Source organism: Rana temporaria, chromosome 8, assembly GCF_905171775.1.
Source record: "Rana temporaria chromosome 8, aRanTem1.1, whole genome shotgun sequence".
NCBI lineage: Eukaryota > Metazoa > Chordata > Amphibia > Anura > Ranidae > Rana > Rana temporaria.
This window is the reverse complement of record NC_053496.1, coordinates 66,824,876-66,849,212: the sequence shown is the minus strand read 5'-3', so window position 1 is coordinate 66,849,212 and position 24,337 is coordinate 66,824,876. Positions and strand designations below refer to the sequence as shown.

The 24,337-nt window shown below is 43.1% G+C and overlaps 1 protein-coding gene across 3 annotated transcripts in view; it reads left to right on the top strand.

Annotated features, from left to right (window-relative positions):
• TACC2 (transforming acidic coiled-coil containing protein 2) overlaps positions 1 to 24,337 on the top strand; it is a 235,628-nt gene that overhangs the window by 29,491 nt on the left and 181,800 nt on the right. For 2 of the 3 annotated variants that reach the window (XM_040361949.1, XM_040361946.1), the window contains exons 4-6: positions 9,643 to 9,785; positions 12,190 to 12,327; positions 19,140 to 24,208. In XM_040361949.1, coding sequence (XP_040217883.1) covers positions 9,643 to 9,785; positions 12,190 to 12,327; positions 19,140 to 24,208 — 5,350 coding nt within the window. The remainder of the gene's footprint in view (positions 1 to 9,642; positions 9,786 to 12,189; positions 12,328 to 19,139; positions 24,209 to 24,337) is intronic. The other variant, XM_040361948.1, reaches the window with a different exon arrangement.

Here is a 24,337-nt window from a genome sequence, read left to right as displayed (position 1 = left end):
AAATGAAATGTTAAAATAAAATAAAATTTCAAGTACTTTCAAACAACATTCTTCATGTCATTGAATGTGCTGAGAATTTTCGTGTGACTGCTGATCAGCTCTCGCTGTATAAAATCACAGGGGGAGCGAGTCGCTGGAGGCGCACGCTCACGCCGTATACCCCACATTTTGGGTTGTCCCCAGAAAAGTAATAGAGGGGAAATCTTCCAATGGGAATACCTGGGGATGCCCAGGAATTCCAATAATTTGCAGGGATTTTCTCTCACTTCCTGTTTGGCTGCTGATGAAAAATCTCAGCAATGTGACACAGATGACAAACAAAAATTGACCGGGGTTATAACCCTCCCTTGCTCTATCCAAAATGTAAAAGTTTTGCGTATGGCTCTACTTTTAAATTTACCATCAATTGATCTCCAATGGAACCTGTTACCATAAAGCTACAAGAACGATCCAATGTTGTCTCAGATAGGAATGATTTTCATGCATCTCGTGAAACAAATGAATCGAGATGTAAAGATGAACCATGAGTAAGTGTACTGTAAGTATTGTGACAGGAAGTCAGGTAAATCTGTGGGTGTTGTCACAGACGGAACATACCTTTTTGCCTTGTTTAGACAATACACCAATCGTTATTAGGTGTCGGCTAGAAAATGTAGCCAGGAAGGCTAAGGGCCGTTGGAAGACTCCAGCTGTTCAGAGTGAGGCAATTAAGGCCTCTATAAGAAGTCCAAAGGATTACCACTAATTGGCTGCATCACTCCTAAGGCTGTGTGAGTAGGAGAGCAGTGCCAGAAGGTCTTCTGTGGAGGTGAGGAGAGGATTGATTTTTTCTGTGTGAAACAAAATCAAAAGACTATTGTTTTGTGCTGTATGACCAGCACTGTCTACCCAGCAGTAGGCTGTGTTAGACTTCATAGATAGGTTCCTGTGTGGAAGGTAGACGCCCAAAGTGGCTAGGAGTTATTTTATGTTTGATTTTGTTTATGCTGTTTGGATGCTTGCAATTGTTTTCCAGCAAGATGGAAAAATAAACCCAAAACTTTGTTTTCAACCGTCTTCGACTGCCAGTCTTTATAAATTCAGTGTGTGGTGAACCCATCCAAGGGGTCACACACCCCGCTACCGAGCTAACCCCTCACATTATGTTAAATGATAATCTGGATTACTGCCCAGCAACGTATGGCACATAACAAATCCTGGAATAAAAATTCTTCTTTTGTGCACAGGTATCATAGGGATCTCGGTCTGTGGGGTTTGCTCATGCAGTTGCTAAAAAAATAATCATAATATAACTACAGCCCCAATTCCAAAAATGTTGGAACGCTATATAATATCTACTGTACATAAAAATAGAATGCCGTGATTTGCAAATATCATGAACCCATTATTTTATTCACAATAGAAAACAGAACAAGTGATTAAACTTAGAAATTGAACCATTTTGAGAAAAAAAAAAGGTCATTTTGTAAATGATGGCAGCAACACATCTTAAAAACATTGGGCCAGGGCAACAAAAAGCTGACAAAGTACAACCCCAACTCCAAAAAAGTTGGGACAGGGCAATGTTTACTACAGTGTAGTATCACCTTTTATTTTAATAACTCTGTAAAAATCTGGGAACCAGTTGCTGGAGTTTTGGGAGAGGAAAGTTTTTCCATTCATGCCTGAGCTAAAACCTCTATATATCTTTAAGCATTGATGGTGCCTTTCCTGATGTGCAAGCTGTCCATTCTAACAGTGCGTACGGGCGCCGCCTCCCCTATCCATGCGTCCAGCTCCCTTTCTACATATCAGTGGCGCCGGATCATGGATTCCAATGCGGGGTGAGTGTTTTTTGAAGCACCTGATTAGACCCAGAGGCTCTAATAGGCTTCAAAAAGGTGGCCTCAGAGCGCAGAGCATTGAGCTCCGAGGCCACCCAGTTGTGTGACCTTAGCGAATAAATTAAAGTTCCTCCCTGACAATCAGGGGGCAGATCTGTGAGACCTGTTTCCCGATTAGCCAAAGCGGCAGCCGATCATATTGCATGCCTGGTGCTTTGGCGGATGAGGAGAAACGCGACGAAGGAAGCCGCTGGAGGAGCGGCCACCAGAGCAGCCACTGTCTTCACTCCAGGAGAGGAGTAGAGGAAACCACAGCCCTGCGGGTAAGTGCCGGATCACCCGGGGGGGTTTCAGTGCCATGTCACACCGCTGGAGGGGGGGTGGGTGTTCTTTTTTTGCCGCCCCCCCAAAAGAAGAACCCACCAGCCTCCACTGCACACTAATGCATCCCAATACCATCAGAGAAGTGCTTATAAGAAGCCGGAGGGTCTCTCTCCTCTTCAGTACGGTGGATGCAGTGCCCATAGTTGCCAAAAAGAAACTCAAATTTCGATTCATCTGATCACTGTACAGTTTTCCACATATGAACGAGAGAAATTGGATAGCTGCACACCCACACTGCTATTCCAGCTTTATTTAAACTTCATAAAAACAAACAAATGAGCTTACAGGCAGGGGAGGAACAGGTAGGTTGACACGTTTCACACAATGGATGTGCTTTATCAAAACCACAGTTGCCAAAAAGAATGTCAAAGTTTGATTCGTCTGACCATAGTACAGTCTTCCACGTTGCTGTACTGATTACTCATTATTCAGTACATAAAACCAGAAAACGTTGTTTTGCTTTGGACCCTTAAATTACTGACACCTAGTTATTCCCACCCTCATACAGCACTTTCTGCGGAAGGTTGAGAATTGCAATGTTTTCCTTGCTCATTCTTGAACAAGGGCAAACTCTTCCATGGGAAAGCAGACGGAACATACCCTTAATACTTTAAATAAAATAAGAGACATCAGACAACTGTTGGATGTTAAAGGCCGCAAGTGTTTAATATTGGTTTCAAATTGTAAATAAATATTTTCAACATATTTTCATAAATAAATAAGCCTTCAAATAAGCCTTAAAGCTAACCTAGCCACTACGGCTCAGGCTGCCAATAAAACTAACCAGCTTTACACCAAGACAATAGCATAAGCTAATAATAATATTATTATAATAACATATAATAAATATAATATAAATATATAGCTAGTCCCCCTTTGTTGATAAATAATTTTATTTTATTTTTTTAAACAAAGGTGACACTACCACATAATAAACACCGTGACAAAATTATAAAAAAAGGGGGGGGGGGGAGAACACCACAGCTCCTAAGTCTTCTGAGGCGAATGAGCCTGAGCTAACGGAACCCTGCTTAAAGCGGGAGTTCACCCATTTCTAAAAAAAAAAATTTTCTTCCCCTAGATTCCTGCTCGTTCGGTCTAGGGGAATCGGCTATTTGTATTAAAATATGAGCCGTACTTACCCGTTTTCGAGCTGCATCTTCTTCCGTCGCTTCCGGGTATGGGTCTTCGGGAGCGGGCGTTCCTTCTTGATTGACATTCTTCCGAGAGGCTTCCGACGGTCGCATCCATCGCGTCACTCGTAGCCGAAAGAAGCCGAACGTCGGTGCGGCTCTATACTGCGCCTGCGCACCGACGTTCGGCTTCTTTCGGAAAATCGTGACGCGATGGATGCGACCGTCGGAAGCCTCTCGGAAGACTGTCACTCAAGAAGGAACGCCCATTCCCGAAGCCCATACCCGGAAGCGACGGAAGAAGATGCAGCTCGAAAACGGGTAAGTACTGCACATATTTTAATACAAATAGCCGATTCCCCTAGAGAAAACGAGCAGGAAGCTAAGGGGAAAAAGTGCCCTCTAAGGGTGAACCCCCGCTTTAAATAGCCCAGAACCAGGTTGGTTCTAACCAGTTCAAACTGGGTTTTCTCGGGCTTTCTACCCCAGAATCTAAAGGTCATCTGTCGGGCAATGAGCCTGCCAAATTCCCCTGCAGTGAGAGGTCAACTGTAGGGCAAAAGAGCCCGCCAATTTTCCCTGAGGGAGCCAAAGGCTCCCCTGGGGAACCTGAAACAATTAAATCCGTTGCTTTCCCATGAGGAAAAGGGGGGCTAGAGACAGCCTTCCCCTTTTCCTGTCATACTTAATACATAATTGAAAACGAGGATGTCTAGAACCCCGGTATCCAGGGACAGCCTGAGGGTCAAATGCAGCCCTATGGCCATAGCCCTCAGCAGCCCGTTGTGATTTCTCTCATGTCTCCTTGTTGGTTGAGGATCTTGGTATTTAGTGACACAAGGATGGGGTTGTTTTACAGCTTTGAAGTGCAATAACTCCAGTGTGTTCATAATTCACAGAACATGAAAGTGTGTTTCAGTGCTGAGGAAGAGCAATTAAGCAGACAATGTAATAGGCTTTAGTAGTGTAGAAAGGGGGATTAGCTCAGTGTGATACATATTAAGATTGCTGAGCTGAGCCTCACAGCTGCTCCTCTTCTCCGGAGGGTCTAGTACCAGACAGTGAACTGCTTTATTGATGTGGGTCTGTGCACATGGCGAACGTTTTCATAGATGTTTATTTTATGGCATGCCGTATCATTGTGGCATAGTTATCAAAGGTCCCCGCTCACTGAAAGTTTCAAGTTTTGTAGATTTGTCACGGAAAATGTCCTGGATGCTGACTAATGATCATCTTCACAGGGCCGGCCCTACCATGGGACCCGATGGTACCATTGTACCAGGCAGCACTTTCAGGGGGGCAGCAAATTTCCTGCCTGCACGCCATCCCATTCCGCCAGCTCCACTCTCCACTCCACTGTGGGGCTAATTGCCGCCCGACCGCTCCTCCCGTTCCGCTCCACTGTGGGGTTAATTGCATGAATAGAGCCATAACAGGTCCTTTTTATACTCCTATATACATGTATAGAGCCAGGATAGGTCCACTTTAGTTATCATGATATAAAATAATTGATGTGGGGGCATTTTGGTGAGCGTAATTTTTTTGGGGGGGGGGGGGCAGCATTTCATTCTTGGTACCAGGCAGCACAATGTCTTGGGCCGGCACTGCATCTTCACAATAACATTTTTTGGGATGTTGCCCTCTTCTACTGTGCATTTTATATTGTCTTTTATGTCTATTTAAACCTGAAGTGTAAAAATATTATTGGAGCATTAGATTGGTACCAATAAAGTACCTCCATGATGTGTGGCCCACTACTGTCTGCTGCTTATTTCTTGTAATTAAAGCTGGCTATACGTTATTAGGTTTTTTTCTTTCAGCCTGCGGGCTGAACAAAATCCTCCATCCAATCCAACAATTTTTCCCTTTTCTCTTTACAATTTTCCTCGATGTCCGCCGGGCACCCGCGATTGCCTGAAACAGAGCAGGGACATGGATCTGTGTGTGTAAACACACAGATCCACGTCCTGTCAGGGAAGAGAACACCGATCAGTGTGTTCCCAGTACAGAGGAACACTGATCGGTCTCTTCCCCCTACAGTTAGAATCACTCCCTAGGGAACACATTTAACCCCTTGATCGCCCCCTAGTGATAACCCCTTCCCTGCCAGTGACATTTATACAGTAATTAGACCCCTTTCACACTGGGGTGTTTTTCAGGCACTTTAGCGTTAAAAAAAGCGCCTGAAAGAAGCTGCATCTGCAATCCCAATATGAAAGCCTGAGTGCTTTCACACTAAAGCGCCTGAAAAATGCCCAGTGTGAAAGGGGTCTTAGCGTTAAAAAAAGCGCCTGAAAGAAGCCTCATCTGCAATCCCAATGTGAAAGCCCGAGTGCTTTCACACTGAGGTGCTGCGCTGGCAGGGCGTCCAAAAAAGTCCTGCAAGCAGCTTCTTTGCAGTGCTTTAGGAGCGCTGAATACACCGCTCCTAAAGCGCCCCTTCCCATTGAGGTGCTTTTTTTAACGCCAAAGTACCTGAAAAACGCCCAGTGTGAAAGGGGTGTTAACGGAGCTTTACCAGCGGTTTTCGGGTGCTGGAAGTGTGATAGGGCTCTGAAAGCACTCGGGCTTCCACATTGGGATTGCAGATGAGGCTTCTTTCAGGCGCTTTACAGGTGCTTTTTTTAACGCCAAAACACATGAAAAACGCTTCAGTATGATGGGGTGCATTTTTATAGCACTGATCGCTGTATAAATGTGAATGGTCCTAAAATAGTGTCAAAAGTGTCCGATCTGTCCGCCGCAATGTCACAGTCACAATAAAAATCGCAGATCGCTGCCATTACTAGTAAAAAAAATTAAATAATAAAAATGCCATAAATCTATCTCCTATTTTGTAGACGCTATAATTTTTGCGCAAACCAATCCATATACGCTTATTGCGTTTTTTTTTACCAAAAATAGAAGAATACATATCTGCCTAAACTGAGGATTTTTTTTTTTTTATTGGATATTTATTATAGCAAAAAGTAAAAAATATTGTGTTATTTTCAAACTTGTCGCTCTTCTTTTGTGTAAAGCGCAAAAAATAAAAACCACAGAGGTGATCAAATACCACCAAAAGAAAGCTCTATTTGTGGGGGAAAAGATTTATCATATCATATGTGTACAGTGTTGCATGACCACGCAATTGTCAAAGTGCGGTGCATACTAGCTTACTATGCTTTTTCCTTTACAGGTGGCAGGAAATTTTTTTTTTTGCCTATACAACCGCTTTAACCGAACTGTAAATACAGGCCAACATAGTGTTAAGAACCCCCAGTGTACAATCTGAAATGGATCCAAGGAAAGGGCAGGATTTCATATTTGGACAAGGGCAGAAGTTAGTGAAGTGTCAGCATCTGGTTACATAGAGTGTTATATTGAGTCATCTTCTAGGATACAAGAGCGTGGGAAGGACAAACAATCCCACAATACGGCCTTTATTACTGGGACCTACTCCACTCATGAAGAGCTGGGGCTTGTGGCGGCATCCAGCACTGCCTTGGAATTTCCAATCTCTTCAGCAGAGTCTGTTCTATCGCAGTAGCGTGTTATCTCTTAAACAGATCCCCATATCACCTACATTGCATAAGGTATACTCAGTTTCTAAAGCCAAATAGCTGCTATATAGAACACCATGAAAGCTCTGAATAGGGATGAAATTTAGCTTAAAGCGGTTGTAAACCCGAACACATCAATACTATATTCATAATATTCTGAAAGGCAAATTAAGTATGAATCGAATGACCACTTTGTGTATATATAAAAATGTTATCTTACAGCATATGTTCTTAAAAATCCAAACCTTATTTCAGTATATTCGCCAGCGCCATCTTCACTGTGGTCTTTTGAATCTAAACCTGCTTTGTATTTCCGCCCACAGAACGTCCTTCTCTCGATAATCCCACGCATGCGCACTAGTAAAGAGATATTCCAAGCCTCGTTTCCGGTTACTATGGAAACGTATAGAAAATAAATCACAGCGCCCGGCGGGGGTTGAGGGATTTCCTCTCACTTCCTGATATTTGCCATCGCACACAGATGGCAAAATTTTTTTCTCAGGGAGTCCCTTACTCTATCCAAAATTAAAAAAATGAGAATGGTCCCAAAATTGTGTCAAAAGTGTCCGATATGTCCGCCGCAATATCGCAGGCCTGACAAAAAAAATAGCAGATCGCCGCCATTACTAGTAAAAAATAAATCATAAATCTATCCCCTATTTTGTAGGCGCTATAACTTTTGCGCAAACTAATTAATATACGCTTATTGCGATTTTTTAATGAAAAATATGTAGAAGAATACGTATCGGCCTAAACCGAGGAAAAAAAAATTAAAAATAAATAAAATTGGGATATTATTATAACAAAAAGTAAAAAATATTGGCCCAGATTCTTTAAAAAACGCCTATCTTTAGGCGGGCGTAGCGTATCTCAGATACACTACGCCGCCTTAACTTAGAGCGGCAGGTCCCGTATTCAGAAACATCTTCCGCTCTAAGTTACGGCGGCGTAGTGTATCTGATATGGCGTAAGCCCGCCTAATTCAAACTAGGCTGGTAGGGGGCGTGTTGTATGTAAATGTTATGTGACCCCACGTAAATGACGCTTTTATCGAACGGCGCATGTGCGCGCATGCTCAGTATCACGTCAAATTTTCTAATTAAATTGCGTCCGCTCAATGCCTAGTCGACGTGAACGTAACTTACGTCCAGCCCCATTCACGGACGACTTACGCAAACGACGTAAAACGTGAAAAATGTTACGCTGTTCCGACGTCCATACCTAACATTGGTACGCCTCATCTACGCCTCATAGAGCAGGGGTAACTTTACGCCAAAAAAACCCTTACGTAAACGACGTAAAAAAAATGCGCCGGGTGCACGTACGTTTGAGAATCGGCGTATCTAGCTCATTACCATATTCGATGCGTAAATCGACGGAAGCGCCACCTAGCCGCCAGCGTAAATATGCAACTTATATACGACGACGTAAGAGACTTACGCCGGTCGGATCTAAGACAAATCTATGCGTAACTGATTCTAAGAATCAGGCGCATAGATATGACGCCTCACACTCAGAGTTACAACGGCGTATCTGGAGATACGCCAGCGTAACTCCTACGAGAATCTGGACCATTGTGTTTTTTTTCACAATTTTCTGTCTTTTTTTGTTTAAAATTAAAAATCGCAGAGATGATCAAATACCACCAAAAGAAAGCTCTATTTGTGGGAAAAAAAAATGATAAAAATATAATTTGGGTACAGTGTTGTATGACCGCACAATTGTCATTCAAAATGCGTCAGCGCTGAAAGCTGAAAATTGGTCTGGGCAGGAAGGGGGTTTAAGTGCCCAGTAATGAAGTGGTTATACAATCTTATTGGTCGGACTGTATTGTATTTTCTTTCTCTGCAAAATGTAAAGAACTTACCTTTATAACATTTTTTGACATGCCCTATTGATGTTACTTCACACGTATTATATTGCAGTTATCTTTGCCAAAAACAATTGTCATGTTCAGGAAATATACTTTACTCCCCCTTTAACTCCATATTCCAATTCAATATTATTTCTCAGATGACTTTACAGTGTGGGAAGTGAGTGAATGGGGCCACATACAACAAAAACCCTGAAGGGGTTCTAACCTCTCATTTTGAGTATTATTAGCATCCTACTAATGGTGATAATAGTTACCGTATTTATCGGCGTATACCGCGCACTTTTTTGCCCTGAAATTCAGGGCAAAATCGTGGGTGCGCGATATACGCCGATACCCGCTTCCCGCTCCGAGTTTGAACTACTGCGCCGGCATATACCGAGCGCAGTACACTCGTGTATAGTCGGGCAGGCTCGGCTCCTCTCGCAGTCACGTCCTGGACGTACAGGACGTGACTGCGAGAGGAGCCGAGCCTGCCCGACTATACACGAGTGTACTGCGCTCGGTATATGCAGGCGCAGTAGTTCAAACTCAGCGCGGGAAGCGGGGAGGACACCGCAGAAGGACGCCGGACCCGACGAGGTCGCCGAAGGACGCCGCGCAAGACACCAAGTACTAAAATCTTTTTTTACAGGAATGCGGGTCCACTTTAGGGGTGCGCGCTATACGCCAGAGCGCGCAATACCCCGATAAATACCGTACTTGTTAAATATTCACAACTACATTAGAGCCTTCATAGCCAGCACTGCGGATGTCATTTAGTTTTGGCTCATTTAATGGGACCTGAACTTTTTATGACATTGCTGTAGTTGGTAATGATTGTGAATCACTTTACTTTACTTTGAAGAGATATGCTGTCTTCAACTACTGCACGTTTCTCATTTCAGGAGTTTCATCCGTCATTGGAAACCCTCCCCGTGCTTTATCCTCAATGGGATACTAACGGCCAACAAGCTGCACCACAGCAGAGGGTGGAATCAAATTTTCCATCATTGTTTTCTGACGACCTGACAGAACCTGCACTTTCCGGGTAAATATTGCATGGCATCCTTTACTATGGATATGTCTTTGCTGTGTGTTTTCACTTAAAATAGATTGTTATTTTTTAACAAATCTACCCAATTCAGTAGGAAAATACAAATGCTTCATTGCTGTGAGACTCTTGCTAATGCCCATTTATTGATTATGTCACATGCTATTCTGAACTACATCCAGACTAGTTCTGAAAGAATACTTTTCTACTTAAAAAAAAAAAAGTATACAAAGGATACCAATCCACTTTGTGTGCACCAAATGCCTTTGCAAATCCAGATATTACATCACTGTGCTGTGTATAGTCTGTGCAGAGAGCAGGTCCCACCCACAAACAAAAAAATACAGAAGGGGGTGGGGCAGGGATGTATTTAGGTTTTGTGCTGCCCTAGGCCTGACTAAACTCGTTCACCCCCTAATTTAAATATGACCCACCCCTTCCTGTCAAGGCCACACCCCTTGTGGTTTAAGACCCACCCTGAAAGTGGGGACACTAGTTCTGATGGCCTGGGGGGGGGGGGGACAATGTATTCCCTTAATTTGCATAGATTTCCTCTCACTTCCTGTTTGGCTATGGATCAGGAAGTGAAGGGAAATCTCTGCAATGGGACAGGGATGGTAAAAAATTTGAAGCGACGCCCCCCCCCCCCCACAGTTGCAGAATGCCAGCCGCCCACATACTGGAAGCAGTGCGGCCGATTTATGGGGGTGCTAAACTAATTTGCCTAACAGCGTAGGGCAAGCCGGCGGGGACACTGTCCATGCTGCCCCCCTGCAAAGTGCTGCCCTAGGCCTGGGCCTTGTTGGCCTAGGCCAAGATACAGCATTGGGGTGGGGACTAGACCAGTCACTCTGCATAAAAAGAGAGATCAGCAGTGACCGGTCTTTATTACAGGAAGCTCCTGCATAGAGGTAAAGTTTCGTACTGGATTACTGCTCTGATTTGGAAGAAATACGCAAGGAAAACTAAGAGTCAAATTATGCCACATACACACGATTGGATTTTCCGTTGGAAAAACCTTGGATCAAAACAACAGGAACAGGGGAACAGCCGACATTTCGCACAAAATCAGTGCTTATTCATGGCTGAAATAAGCCATGTTGTTTTGATCTGGTGATGTATTTGCTGTTCATTTAATAAAAGACAACCTGTACGGTTTTTGGAGTGCGGCCATCCATCCTTCATCTATCTTTTATGCTTTGTTGAAGCCTATTAGAGTCTCTGGCCAAAACAAAAAACAAAACATTGGAATCCAAGTGTCCGGGGCCCCGCATTTAGATTATGGGGCCAGAAGCATGGATGGGCGACAGTGCCCCTGCGCCCTGCATTACGGACCGTCGCTGTTCTAACCATTTCTTTCCCCACCCAAAACTAGAAAACATTTTGACTATAGATATACATTAAATATAGGGCTCCTCCCTACAACTCACTGATATCTGTCCTATACTCCTTGCTTCATTTGACCATTGGAAATACCCGGTACCTCCAGGAATGGGGCAACATGTAATTTTCTCCCAAGATACAGTGCTTAGGAATCTCCAGGCCCAAAGATTGTTACTTGGGGAAGGTAAGAAGGGCATTAACACTGTGCTAGCTCTGACACAGAATAAGGCTAGCTATACGCACGGCTGAATGAGAGAAATTACTTGATTTCTCCATCCAGGCTAAAGAGCGTGGGTGGAGGAATCTCGAGCAACTGTGACTGAGTACCCGAAGCGTGACTGCATCTGATTGGATGCAATCACTTTTTTAGATGACAGTTTTCTAAACAGATCCTTAAATTCTTCAATAATTTTGTTGCGCTGGTAGATGCCGATAGGGTCCCTAAAAGCCTGGGGGGGGGGGGGGGGGGTTTAGGTAGGTTGGCCTGATCATGTTACCACTCTAATTTGCTCTCACAATGGTCACATTATTGGGAGCTAGACCTGCCGACATTCAACCATTACTAGAGATCAGGAGCTGTCACTGGGCTACGAACACTACGCACTCTCAGCACAGGAACCTCGACCACCTTGTTAAAGACCAAATTCTATGCCATAGTACATATGCGTTACATGAGCACCAAGAGGTGAAGTGGTCATCTTAATGATGGCCAGCATACTGTAAATGAATCCAGGCGTAAACATACACAATTCTATACTGAGAACTGTCCAGGAAATATGTAAACATTTACAAGGGAATCGCTCAGATTTTCCATTAAATTCTGCATGTTCATGGGTCTGCTGTTTGTGAGGTCATGACCATCTCTAATTTGACGCCTTGTTGAGGACACATCAAGTCTCTAGGTGACAGGGCCTTGTAATCAGATTTACATGGAGGAATATATGAGTAATTATTCCACAATGTTATTTCAGCCTGAACCCCTATTTCCCTGTGTTCAGTGATGTCCTTTCTTTCCCAGGAGTCACGGTGACGTCTCGCTGCAGCGTGGAGTTTGGGAGGAAGGACAGCTGCTTCCAGCCCTTCCGCAGACTGAACTTTATATAGAGAGACAAGAATATAAAGAATCTGGGAGCAGCTCACAGCCTGGCACCATCAGGTATCATTATTATATGCTTGGCTTGTAACACAGCTCTCGGGTGACTTGGATTTCTCACATTTAACAGCTGTGAGTGTGGAATGAACCATTCGGAGTGTAAAAGCAGCTTTTATTATTTATTATTACAGACCTGAGTATTTAGGCCTGAGCTTGGCATGCTGGGCATGCTTGCAGTGAGTCTGCTTCTGGGTGTTAAGTCATGCTAAGCGGTCATGTACAAACCTGTGGAATTCCTTCTCAGCATCAATAATCCAGGATTATTGCTAACACTGGACACAAAGACTACAAACCAGTGTATACAGTATATCATTCTTTTACGTAATTAATATTTATTATTATTGTTACATTGGTCAGTTTATTGAGTAGGATCATGCAAGGCACAATACATATAGAAACTAATCACATTCCAATTTGCTGCAGTACAATCAATGAAATATGGCTTTTGATTGGTTGCTGCATGGTGCCACATTTTGCCCATTATTCTTCTCCTCATTAACAGTATGAGTTTAGCTGCTTAGCCAATTTCTAGTCTGTCATCATCCATTACCACTACAGGTGCCAAATAGTTTTGCACGCCTCATGCAAGAAATACAAGTTCTACATATCCTATGCTTCTGGAATTTTGATACCAGAGGTGGACTTTCCACAAATGCGGACCTGTTATTAAGTAAACCTCTCTTTAAAGCGGAGGTTCACCCAAAAACACAACTTTGGACCATCCAAACTAGCATACTGTACTAGCATCAGTTACAGTATGCCTTTTTTTTTTTTATGTGCTGTACTTACGGTTTAATCCGTAAGTTTCGTTTCAGACACCCGCGGGGAATGGGCGTTCCTATGAAGAGTGTAACATGATTGACGGCCGGCTATGGCGCGTCCCACATTCCAAAAATAGCCGGAGTAGGACTCGGCTCTTCACGGCGCTATACGGCGCCTGCGCATCAGACTAGAACCTGACTGCGCAGGCGCCGTATATGTGCGCGTCCTATTTCGGCTTTTTTCGGAAGGCATGACGCGCCATAGCTGGATGTCAATCAAGTACCCCTCTTCATAGGAACGCCCATTTCCCGACCGGAGTCTGAAACGAAAGTTACGGATTAAACCGTAAGTACAGCTCAAAAAAAAAAAAAAAAAGGCATACTCTAGCTGACGCTAGTATGCTCGTTTGTATGGTAGATCAAGAAAAAAAAATTTTCAGGGTGAACCCCCGCTTTAAGTAAAGATTCCTTATAAGTAGTAAATGAACATAGGGTCATTAGACAGAGAAAAACGTTAGAACAGAAGGAAAAGAATAGAAGAAAGAAGAAGTGAGGCCTAGTAGCTGAGACGAATTCCCTCAATAGAAAATGAACATTAAAATAATCCACTTACACTTGTGTTGGGCTGTGAAAGGCGATCCACGATGGATCGCTTTTCACAGAGCGGCTGACAGACGTTGCATTGAATATAGGGTCTCTGTGTGCCTAGATGCGCTCCTGTGGGAGCGCATTCGGCGCAGTACAAATCCTGTATCAAATCAAATCAAATACTGTTGACTCCTGAATTTAACAGCTGAATGGCCCTGAATAAGAATAATGTTGTAAACATGAGGCAGCATAGCACTTATTTTTACTGCCTCCCAACCACAAGTGTAAACTAAGCCTTACTGACCTCAGTAGCTGCAGGCACTGTGAATCAATTCATTGTTAAAGTTCACAGCAGGGACTGTTAGGATCATTCTGTCAGCAGCTGAGCGGAGGAACGTCCCGCCCCGTAGTGACAACACAGATAACAAAATCCACACTATATGTGCTCTTCGGCACAGAGGAGCGCACAGTCTCCTAGGAAATGATGACACTCATTTCCCAGGAGTCTGTGCGGCTTAGGTAGGAAAGGAGAAGCACCGCGATCCAGGAAGAAGGCAGATTAGAAATTCTGCCTAGCAACAGGGTATTCCAGGCAAGTAAAACATTTTTTTCACACATAACATTCTTAAACAGATTAAAAGGAACATACTGAATCAATCATACTGAATCAATTCATTTGAACAGCAATAACTGGAGACTTTACTGAACTGTGTGAAATAGAACTATTTCATTTTTGTTGCTTGAAGTCCCTTGTGTTGAGGTTTGAGACTTGTTTACATTCTTTGCATGCTGAGCTAACAGGGGTGACTTGGAAATTTCCCTTTGGCTGCTGTGCTTGCCTTGATTTCATCTCTTTGGCTGGAGTCCATTGCTGTCATCCTTTCTTTCTGGTTGGCAGTATCCTCTATCTGCAGGTTATATTTGTATGTCATGAGTAACTGGATATTATTTCACATACATATTCATAAACTTTCCATTTTATGCATTGATTACTTGTCTGCATTCACAATCAAGTATATTTATACACAGGGAATATATAGGCCCAGATTCTCGTAGACGCGCCTATCTATAGGCGGGCGTAGCATATCTCAGATACACGACGCCGCCGTAACTTAGTGAGGCAGGTCCCGTATTCACAAAGAACTTGCGCCCAAAGTTACGGCGGCGTAGTGTAACTGTGCCGGCGTAAGCCAGCCTAATTCAAAGTAGGCTGGTGTGGGCGTGTTTAATGGTAATGAATAGTGACCCGACGTGATTGACGCTTTTAATGAACGGCGCATGCGCCGTCCGTGAACGTATCCCAGTGCGCATGCTCAAAATTACGCCACAAATAGTCAATGCTTTCGAAGTGAACGTAACTTACGTCCAGCCCCATTCACGGACGACTTACGCAAACGACGTAAAATACGACGCTGTTCGTACGTTTCCGACGTCCATACCTAACATGACTTACCCCTGCTTTATGAGGGGTAACTTTACGCCGGCGTATGTCTTACCTAAACGACGTATCTTGATACACCGGGCGCACGTACGTTCGTGAATCGGCGTATCTAGCTAATTTGCATATTCGACGCGGAAATCTACGGAAGCGCCACCTAGCGGCCAGTGTAAATATGAAACTAAGATACGACGGCGTAAGAGACTTACGCAGCTCGTATCTAAGCCGAATTTATGCGCATAGATACGACGGCTCTCATTCGGACTTACGACGGCGTACGTGGCAATACGCCGTCGTAAGTCCTTTGAGAATCTGAGCCTTAGGCCCCGTACACACGAGAGGATCGATCTGCTGGAATTGATCCGCGGACCGGCTCCAGCGGATAGATCCCCTGGTGTGTACGATCCAGCGGATCTGTTTCCGCGGATTTTTGTCCCCGGGGATGGATTTCCAGCGGATCAAAATTTCTTGACATGCTAAGAAATCGATCCGCTGGAATCCAGTCCAACGGATTGATCCGCTGGTCTGTACAGACTCACCGGATCAATCCGTCCGAATCCATCCCCCACATGCGTCGTAATGATTCGACGCATGCGTGGAATTCCTTATATGACAGAGTCGCGCACGTCGCCGCGTCATCATCGCGGCGACGGCGCGACACGTCACCGCGGACGGAATTCCGCGGGGATTTTGATCTCATGGTTAGTACAACCATGAGATCAAAATCCGCCAGAGGATTTATCCGCGGAAACGGTCCCCCGGACCGTTTCCGCGGATAAATCCTCTCGTGTGTACCCGGCCATAGTGTTCGCGAGTTAAAAAAAAAACTGATTTACCCCTTGAAGGCTTGTGTACAGTGACGAAGAGAGTCCCTCGCTCTCTTCCTCCTTCCTCTTTGTGCCACCTCACCTCTCGTCCAATTACAGAATGCCTTGTATTCAGTGAAAAGAATAAGAGGATTTTCTTTGAATGGATGAGGGGAGAAGAAAGGGGAGAGTAAGTAACTTTCCTTCTCTTTACACTAGTCAGAACTGTCAGTCTGAGTGGTGGAAGATTACAGCTGATGCTAGTATTGTGCAAAAATAAAACTACCGTTTTTAGCATCCCCACCTGACATCCAGACATTGTTGGATAATGTTAGCCATTGTTGGCTAATCACAATTAAAGTACCTTTTCTCGAAGTTCCATTTGAAGGAGTCAGTCCATTCAAAATGTATATATCATTTATTGGTTTATTTTTTTATTTATTTCAGGTACCATATATACTTGAGTATAAGCCGAGTTTTTCAGCTCTTTTCTTTGGGCTGAAAATGACCCCCTCAGCTTATACTCGAGTCAGCGTACCTGAGTCCATTGCCATTCCCTCTGACCTCACCGTGCCAATTGCAGAATCCGATCTATGTACCCGAGTCCGTGACATATTCAAACGGTGGTTTTAAAAACTTGCGCTCCTTCTTGTGCTGTTCCGTGATAGGCGGAACACTCGGTTTCCCAGCAAACACTGTGTTCAGTGTCCCGCCTATCACGATCACCCTCTCATTGATCACAAACGAGAGGGCGATCGTGATAGGCGGAACATTGAACACGGGCGGAACACTTAGTTTCCCAGCAAACATTGTGTTCAGTGTTGCACCTATCACGATCGCCCTCTCATTCCTGATAGACGAGAGGGCGATCGTTATAGGCGGAACACTGAACACAGTGTTTGCTGGGAAAGTGAGTGTTCCGCCTATCACGGAACAGCACAAGGAGGAGCGCGAGTTTTAAAACTGCACGGCCGCCGAATATGTCACGGACTCGGGTACACAGATCGGATTCTGCAATGGGCACGGTGAGGTCAGGCTGCAAAGGTAAAAAAAGCCAATAGGGGAATTGTTCAGAAAGCCAACTATGAGACTTGGCCCACCTAAATCCACCCATAAATAAAGGGTATCTTTTAGATGGTCTGGCCAAATGTTTTCTTTAAATATTATGATCTGCTAAGTGCATATTAACAAATGAATGAATGGGGTATTCTACTTAAAGTGGATGTAAACCCTCACATATACCCAGGAAAGTGAACAGCCTCAGATTATACACAGGGATAAAACAAATCTCCGTACATATGTTTTAAATGTATGTCTGCTGTCTTCAGCTTTATATACTGTTTAGAAAGTTCAGATCGTTTTAAGAGATTTTCTCTTCCCTGTTAGGATTGCAGTGAAGCCTGGGCATACAGCCAAGACAGCTGATTGGAGGAAAGACACACATCCCCTCTCCTCATAGGTAGAGACTTTCAGAGCTGATCATTGAATCGTTCAGCTCTGTGCTAATCTATTTGTAGCATCCTCCCCAACACAAAACTCCAGCTTCTTTTTTTCATATGTGACAGAGAACTTGTCAGAAGTTATCAGACTGATAACAGAAGAACGGAGCAGGAGACAGCTACAGGACATATTGCTTTGAAGAGAGATAACAAAACACTGCCCAGCTCAAATTCCATGAATCAGCTCTACATCCACTTTAATCCAAAGGGGTAAACCTGCTTCAAAATGTATAGTCCTGTCCTACCTCATTGGTCTCCAAACTTTCTAAACAAAGGGCCAGTTTATTGTGCTTTAGACTTTGGGGGGGGGGGGGGGGGTGTTGTGGCCAGTGGGAGTAAACAATGTCCCATCTTTGGTATTGGGGGAATTATTAGTGCCCCAATGTTGGTGTCAGTGGGAGAAATAGTACCCTATCTTTGGTGTCAGTGGGAAGAATAGTGCCCCATTGTTGGTGTCAGGGGAGGAATAGTACCCCAAGGGCCAGACAAAGGCAATCAAATGGCTGCATTCAGCCCCCAGGCCGCAGTTTGGAGACCACTTTCCTACATCATAAATTTCTCATAATAAACCCATATATTAAAATCATCCTTCTGTCCTTAACATTAATCTGGCAGACTATGGGGATTTACTAAAACTGGAGCACACAGAATCTGGTGCAGCTGTGCATAGTAACCAATCAGTTGTAAACCTGATTCATAAAATATATCTTCAGTATTTTATCTCTTCAATGAAATAAGTCCCGTAGCTCTCTCCTGACCCGTTCCTCTGTTATCTGCCTGATAACTCCTGACAAATTCTCAGACACCGTAGACAAAAGCAGCCTGAATCTTCAGTCCGGAGAGGTTGCTAAAATAGATTAGCAGGGAGCACGTCCTATTACAAGACACCTCTGAGAGTCTCTGCCTATGATAAGAGGGGTGTGTGCCTTTCCTCCAATCAGCAATGTTAGCTATCTTGGCTGTATGCCCAGACATCACACATTGTGTTAAACAGGAAGAGAACATTTCCTAACACGATCTTAATGTTCTAAACAGTATATAAATGTGAAGACAGCAGATATACATGTAAAACGTATGTAGGGAGATTTGGTTCATCCTTGTGTATCATCTGAGGCTGTTCACTTCACTGGGTGTATGGAGGGTTTACATCCACTTTAATTGAATTGAAGCTGAAGTTAGAATCTGATTGGTTACTATGCAGAGCTGCACCAAATTCTGTGCGCACCAATTTTAGTAAATCTCCCCATCTATCATCGATCTATCATGCTAGTATATTTGTTATAGATACAATTATATTAGCAGAAATTTGATAATGATTTCCTAGGTAGACAGCTGCAAAAAGGATTCCTTCCCGTTTACTATATAGAAAAGGCTAATATAAATTTCCACACTTTGGCTACACTGGAAAACTCCATCAATAACAAGTAACTGGACAGATAGGTGCTGTGAAATAGTATATAAAGTAATTCTTTTTGCATAGTTTAGAGACTGGCAATAAATAGTTTTAGTTGGTTGCCACATATTTTAGACAGATACTTTTTTACTTAATGTTCTTACCTGCCTTTGCCTCTTCAGCATGTGGTGCATGGTCTGTGGTTTCTTGATCCTTTACTTGGCTGTAACTTTTGCTTTTTACTGCTGATTTTGGCTATCTTTGCTTGCCATCCTGTGTTGCACGTCTATAGCTCTTAGTGAATTGTACCAATCTCCTTAATGACTGCAGCATCCTCTCCAGGGAGGAAACTAACGAGGAAGACATCTTTGGTGAACCAGAAGACATAGGACTGATTGGGATACTCAGAGAATGGGGACAGCAAGTGAAGCCAGAAAAAATTGTTAGAGAAAAAGAAGAAGACAGGAAGGATACAGTATGGATGCCATATACTGAGCCATCTCCCGAAGAAACTTCTCTGATCGGTGACTTCCATGGTGTACAAGCACAAGAGAAAAAGGCAGAATGTGCTGATTTACCTGGTATTAAACATATAACAGCATCCATTGCTGACAGTTCGATTACTTCTTTTAATGCAAATGATACTCTAGATTATGGCAGTTGGAATCTAGGGGAACCCAATATTCAACTTGTAACTGGAACTCTACAGCAGATTTCAGCACCTTTACAGATCTTCTCTAGGAATGAAGAACCAGTGCAACCAGACACAATACCAAAGAACCTCAATATACTGTCTAAACAAGAAAAAGGAGAATCCATGGATAATATTACTGCTCAGACAGAACAGAAACAATTGTGCGGTTTTTATGACGCCAAGGATCTAAATACAGATGGTGCGAATATACAGACAGGTATTCAGGGCAACCTAATCCTGCCTTTAACAACCATTGGAAATTCAGACAGCAATAAAGAAAAACTTGGTACTACATGTAAACCTGAACCAGATAGCTTGGTCTATAGTGGAGTCGTCCCTATAGTTCAGGTGTTTGACCGAAGTCCAATAGTGTTAGAGCAAAGTTCAACTGACTGTAATCTGTATCAGACTGCAGGTGCAGGACTGTTGGCACAGATGGGTAAAAAAACATCTGATCACAGTTTTCCTGGCATACAATCAGAAGATTTTGATAGTGACACTAAGAAGTGTCCTAATGACCTGAACAACAAGGCTGATCAAACAGAGAAGAATTTAACGGAGAACATTCAATCTGAAATCAAAAATTATTCGAAAGAAATTCCCAGAAAAGATAGTGTGGATTTTAGCAGCAAAAATGTAAAAGATGGTGGTGCTAATATGGAATTAAAGGTAGATGAATTAAAAGTCATTGTTAAAAATACAAATCCTTCTGATTTGTTGAGCCCAACAAGTGGCCAGTTTCCTAAAGGGCATGAAGGATCCAAATCTCCCAATGCAGGTAATGGTACCACAGCTACATTATATAATATAAACAGTGATCCAGGCCAACAGATTAGTATTGTACCTCCCATGGACTTGGTTAGTGACAAACACAGTATAATCCTAAATGACCACACTGGCTTTAAGAAAAGTCAGCCTTGTCAGGAAACAGCTGTTGACATTTTCTCTGCACCTGCCAATAAGATAGTCCCCTCAGAAAATGTAGATATTTTGCAGAAACCTCTTACAGATAAAGTAATGAATCAAGCATATGATATTGCACAAATGACAAAGGACAATAAGCCACAGAGCTGTATAAACAACTTACTTTTGGAAGATGTTCCAACTTTTTCTCTCAATACATTGGAATTACATCTGGCAGAGCCATGCCCTGACTTACAAGATGACATTACCAAAAAATCACAATATGGCCACTACAAAGCGCTCAGAGATCAGTCATCCAGTGAGAACAGAGTAACTCCAATTCCGAATGAGAAGATAGTTGATCAAAACGAAGTTGAGTTTCAACTTTCGAGCCTCAGTGGAAATAAACCTAGTAGCACAGGCAATGAACAAGTTCCAGGGGAAGATGATTTTATTTGGAATGTGGAGAATTATATGCAGAGTAATGCCAATGAAAAGTTTGAAAATTACAGTGTAAGCTCAGCCACCTATCTTAGAAAAGCTGCAGAGACTGATATAGAAACCACAAATTTATCAGTTTCTGTGTGTCCTGGTGATATGGGATACTCCCCATCCATTCAGGCTTCACAAGATCTACCAACACAGCCTTTAAATACACTTGAAATATTTTCTAAAGAAGAGGTCTGCCTTCTTCCTCCGAACCTTTATCCACCATTCTTTAAAACTGGGTCTGCTATGGACTATAAGTATATGGTAAGTCCAAAAGGTGAACAGACAAACTCGTTGAATGAAAGCAGCAACATTCTATCTACTGAAGCCATGACAGAGGTTAGCCAAGACCAAAGTGGGCTTGACATGTCTGTAAATCCTGCACATCAAAGACAAAGCTACGATATTGATTGTAAACTACAATCACATTTCCTGACTGATTTGGACAGACATAACCTCAAACCAGATTACACCTTGAAAGAGCCGTCCAAAGTTCAGCTACTAGAGAACGCCTCTGCATTTACAGAGGAAGACAGTAAGGGAGTCAATGACAAGCCAAACCTGGGGAGCAGGTCTACAAAGAGTGAGGACGTTCCCTCGCTTATATTAAGTCAACAACAAGAAGCGTCTTCAAAGGACACACCTTGCCTAATCTCTGACATACTGCCCTGTCTTGATGTTACCGGATCACTATCAGAGGACGGAGTGCTTACTTCCAGAACACCGGACCTTGCTATAGCATGTATTTCAGCCTCTCCAGTCATAATTGATAAAATGGACGAGACTCTTTTTACCACTGGTGACAAAGATGTTGCAGAATTGCAGGGCAGTAACGCTCTTCTGTCTACTGAGTCGAATGTCTTTAACTATGTGAAAGAGGAAAATCAGTTACCAGGATCAAAGACTGAAGGTCAGCGAATTAAAAGTTTAGAGCTGTCTGCAGGTACGAATAAGGCAGATACTGGGATTCCTACAGCCCATTTCGGAATACCAGCAGATACTGGGATTCCTACAGCCCATTTCGGAATACCAGCAGATACTGGGATTCCTACAGCCCATTTCGGAATACCAGCAGATGCATTTAACCAGCTTCAAATGCCAGCTGATACAGACATCCCTATGAAAATGCCATCAAGTAACAATAACATCCTTGTGGAAGATGCTAATGTAGTAACAGCAAGTGTTCCATATCAGAATGTCTGTGAAAAGACAGATGAAGAAACACCTGCTCCTGGTATAGCCATGGAATCCGAAGCCATCCAAATCCTTACACTGGAAGCACAAGGCAAGAGCTTCCAGTCACAACAGGAAATGTCAAGCGTTCCTCTTCCTCTAAGTGATACTAAACAGAAAGAACTTACTGTCATTTGTCAAGAGGGGTCAACAAAGGTATGTGCTGAAGTTAAAACTGACTCTGTAAAGCCAAGCAATGATTATATCCACATGGACAATTCTACTGAAGAATTACCAAGTCACTTATATCAGGTTGGGGTTGACAAGACAGTTACACCTCTTCCTGGTTTAGCCTCAGAATCTAAAGCCATGCTAATTCCAACAGTGGACGCATCACACCAGAACTTCCTGGCAAAACAGGAAATGTCACCTGTTTCTCTTACTCCAGGTAATAATGGAGAGAATGCAACTCCAGACATTCATCCAGAGGATCCAACAAAGGTATGTGCTGAAAATAAGATGGAGTCTGTAATGTCAAACAATGATGACATCAGTAATGATGTAATAACAAGTCCTTTATATCAGGATGGATATAATAAGACTGGTGAAGAAACACTTATTAGTGGTTTAGCCTTAGAATCTAAAGTCAAACAGACTGCCACATTAATAACACCAGAGAAGAATAAGTCACAACAGCTATTGCAACGTGTTCTTCCTCCTATTGACAATGCACAAACCGTAACTCCTATAACATCCATATGTCCAGAGAGTAAGACAAAGGTATATGCTGAAAATCAGATAGAGTCTATTAAACACGATGCCATAGATAACTCTTCTAGTAAAGATGTGGTACAAAATCTCCAAATAGCAAATAATGACCAATTACAGGAATTGTCTATAGGCGTTACTGTCTCCCTTGACATTGAATCCGTAATTGACGATCCGCAAATGTCAGCACAAAACATAAATACATTTAAGCTTGCGCCACTTCTTGGTGACATTGAGAAAGGTTCCAGTGAAGAAACAGTGGGAAAGTTTAGCTACATTGATCAGGCCATGGATATTCTGAGCGATGAAAGAAGTTCAGGAGGGGAGAATCAGGAAAACAGAGAAGATCTAAAATCTTTGGTTGGAGGAGATCCGGCCTCTGGTTTATTTCCTGTACTCACAGCCGTGTCTGCAGAAGGATCACAGCATGCAAAGACAGAATTCCATAAACCAATGGAGAGCCAGGTAAATACTACTGAATATCCCCAAGATGAAACTAATGTGAACCTGGAAAGTTCTAAAACAGCATATCCATTCGTTTATAATGACCAGAAAGCTGGTTCCCAGACTTCCAAGATAGATGGTGGAATTGCAGAAGTGTGCGAAGATAAGTCCCAATATGCAGAGCCTGTTAAGTCAAAGAGCGAACTTTCAGAAAGCTCCCATGCACATAGTGTTAAAGCAGAGGAAGCACTTAATAGTCGGCATCACAATACTCTGGAGGAAATACACCCTCAAGAAACACATCCTGAGATGAGATTCGAAGGTGTGCTTCATATCAGGCCTGACGAAGAAGGAGCAATCATCAGATCGGAAAAGGAGCATACAAGCATTCATACAGATGATGTAGGCAGCTTCACTGCAAACAAAGGTAAAGCATCGGGTGGAACTGCATTAGAAGATACTTTATCTGTCATGAATGACGTGTCTTCTCAAGTAAACTGTAAATTGGATGTAGGGCCTAACAATCAGTGTCTCAGCAAGCAATACTCGGCACCTGTTACTCTAGAGAAAACAGTCTACGGTGGAGAGTTGGGATTATCTTTGGGGCAACCAACCAAACTAGACTTGGGCGTGGAAAATTCTCATTCTGAACAAGACAAAACATGTGACACTACGACAGCATTAACCTTACCTTCTGATGTCCAATGTCAAGAAGACATATCCCCAGAAACTCCATGTCTTCTTCCCGAGAAGAAAGATGAAACCTTTGTGGATTCTACAGTTAGTCTTCAAATCAGTGATGCCTTTGTTTCCAATGATCAAAAAGAACTTAATGGAAAAGACTTTAAAAACACTGATGCTGTAGCAGAAGACTCTCACTCAACTGTCACAGGAGTAGAAGGCTCTCACTCAACTGTCACAGGAGTAGATGGCTCTTACTCAACTGTCACAGGAGTAGATGGCTCTTACTCAACTGTCACAGTAGTAGATGGCTCTCACTCAACTGTCACAGGAGTAGATGGCTCTTACTCAACTGTCACAGGAGTAGATGACTCTC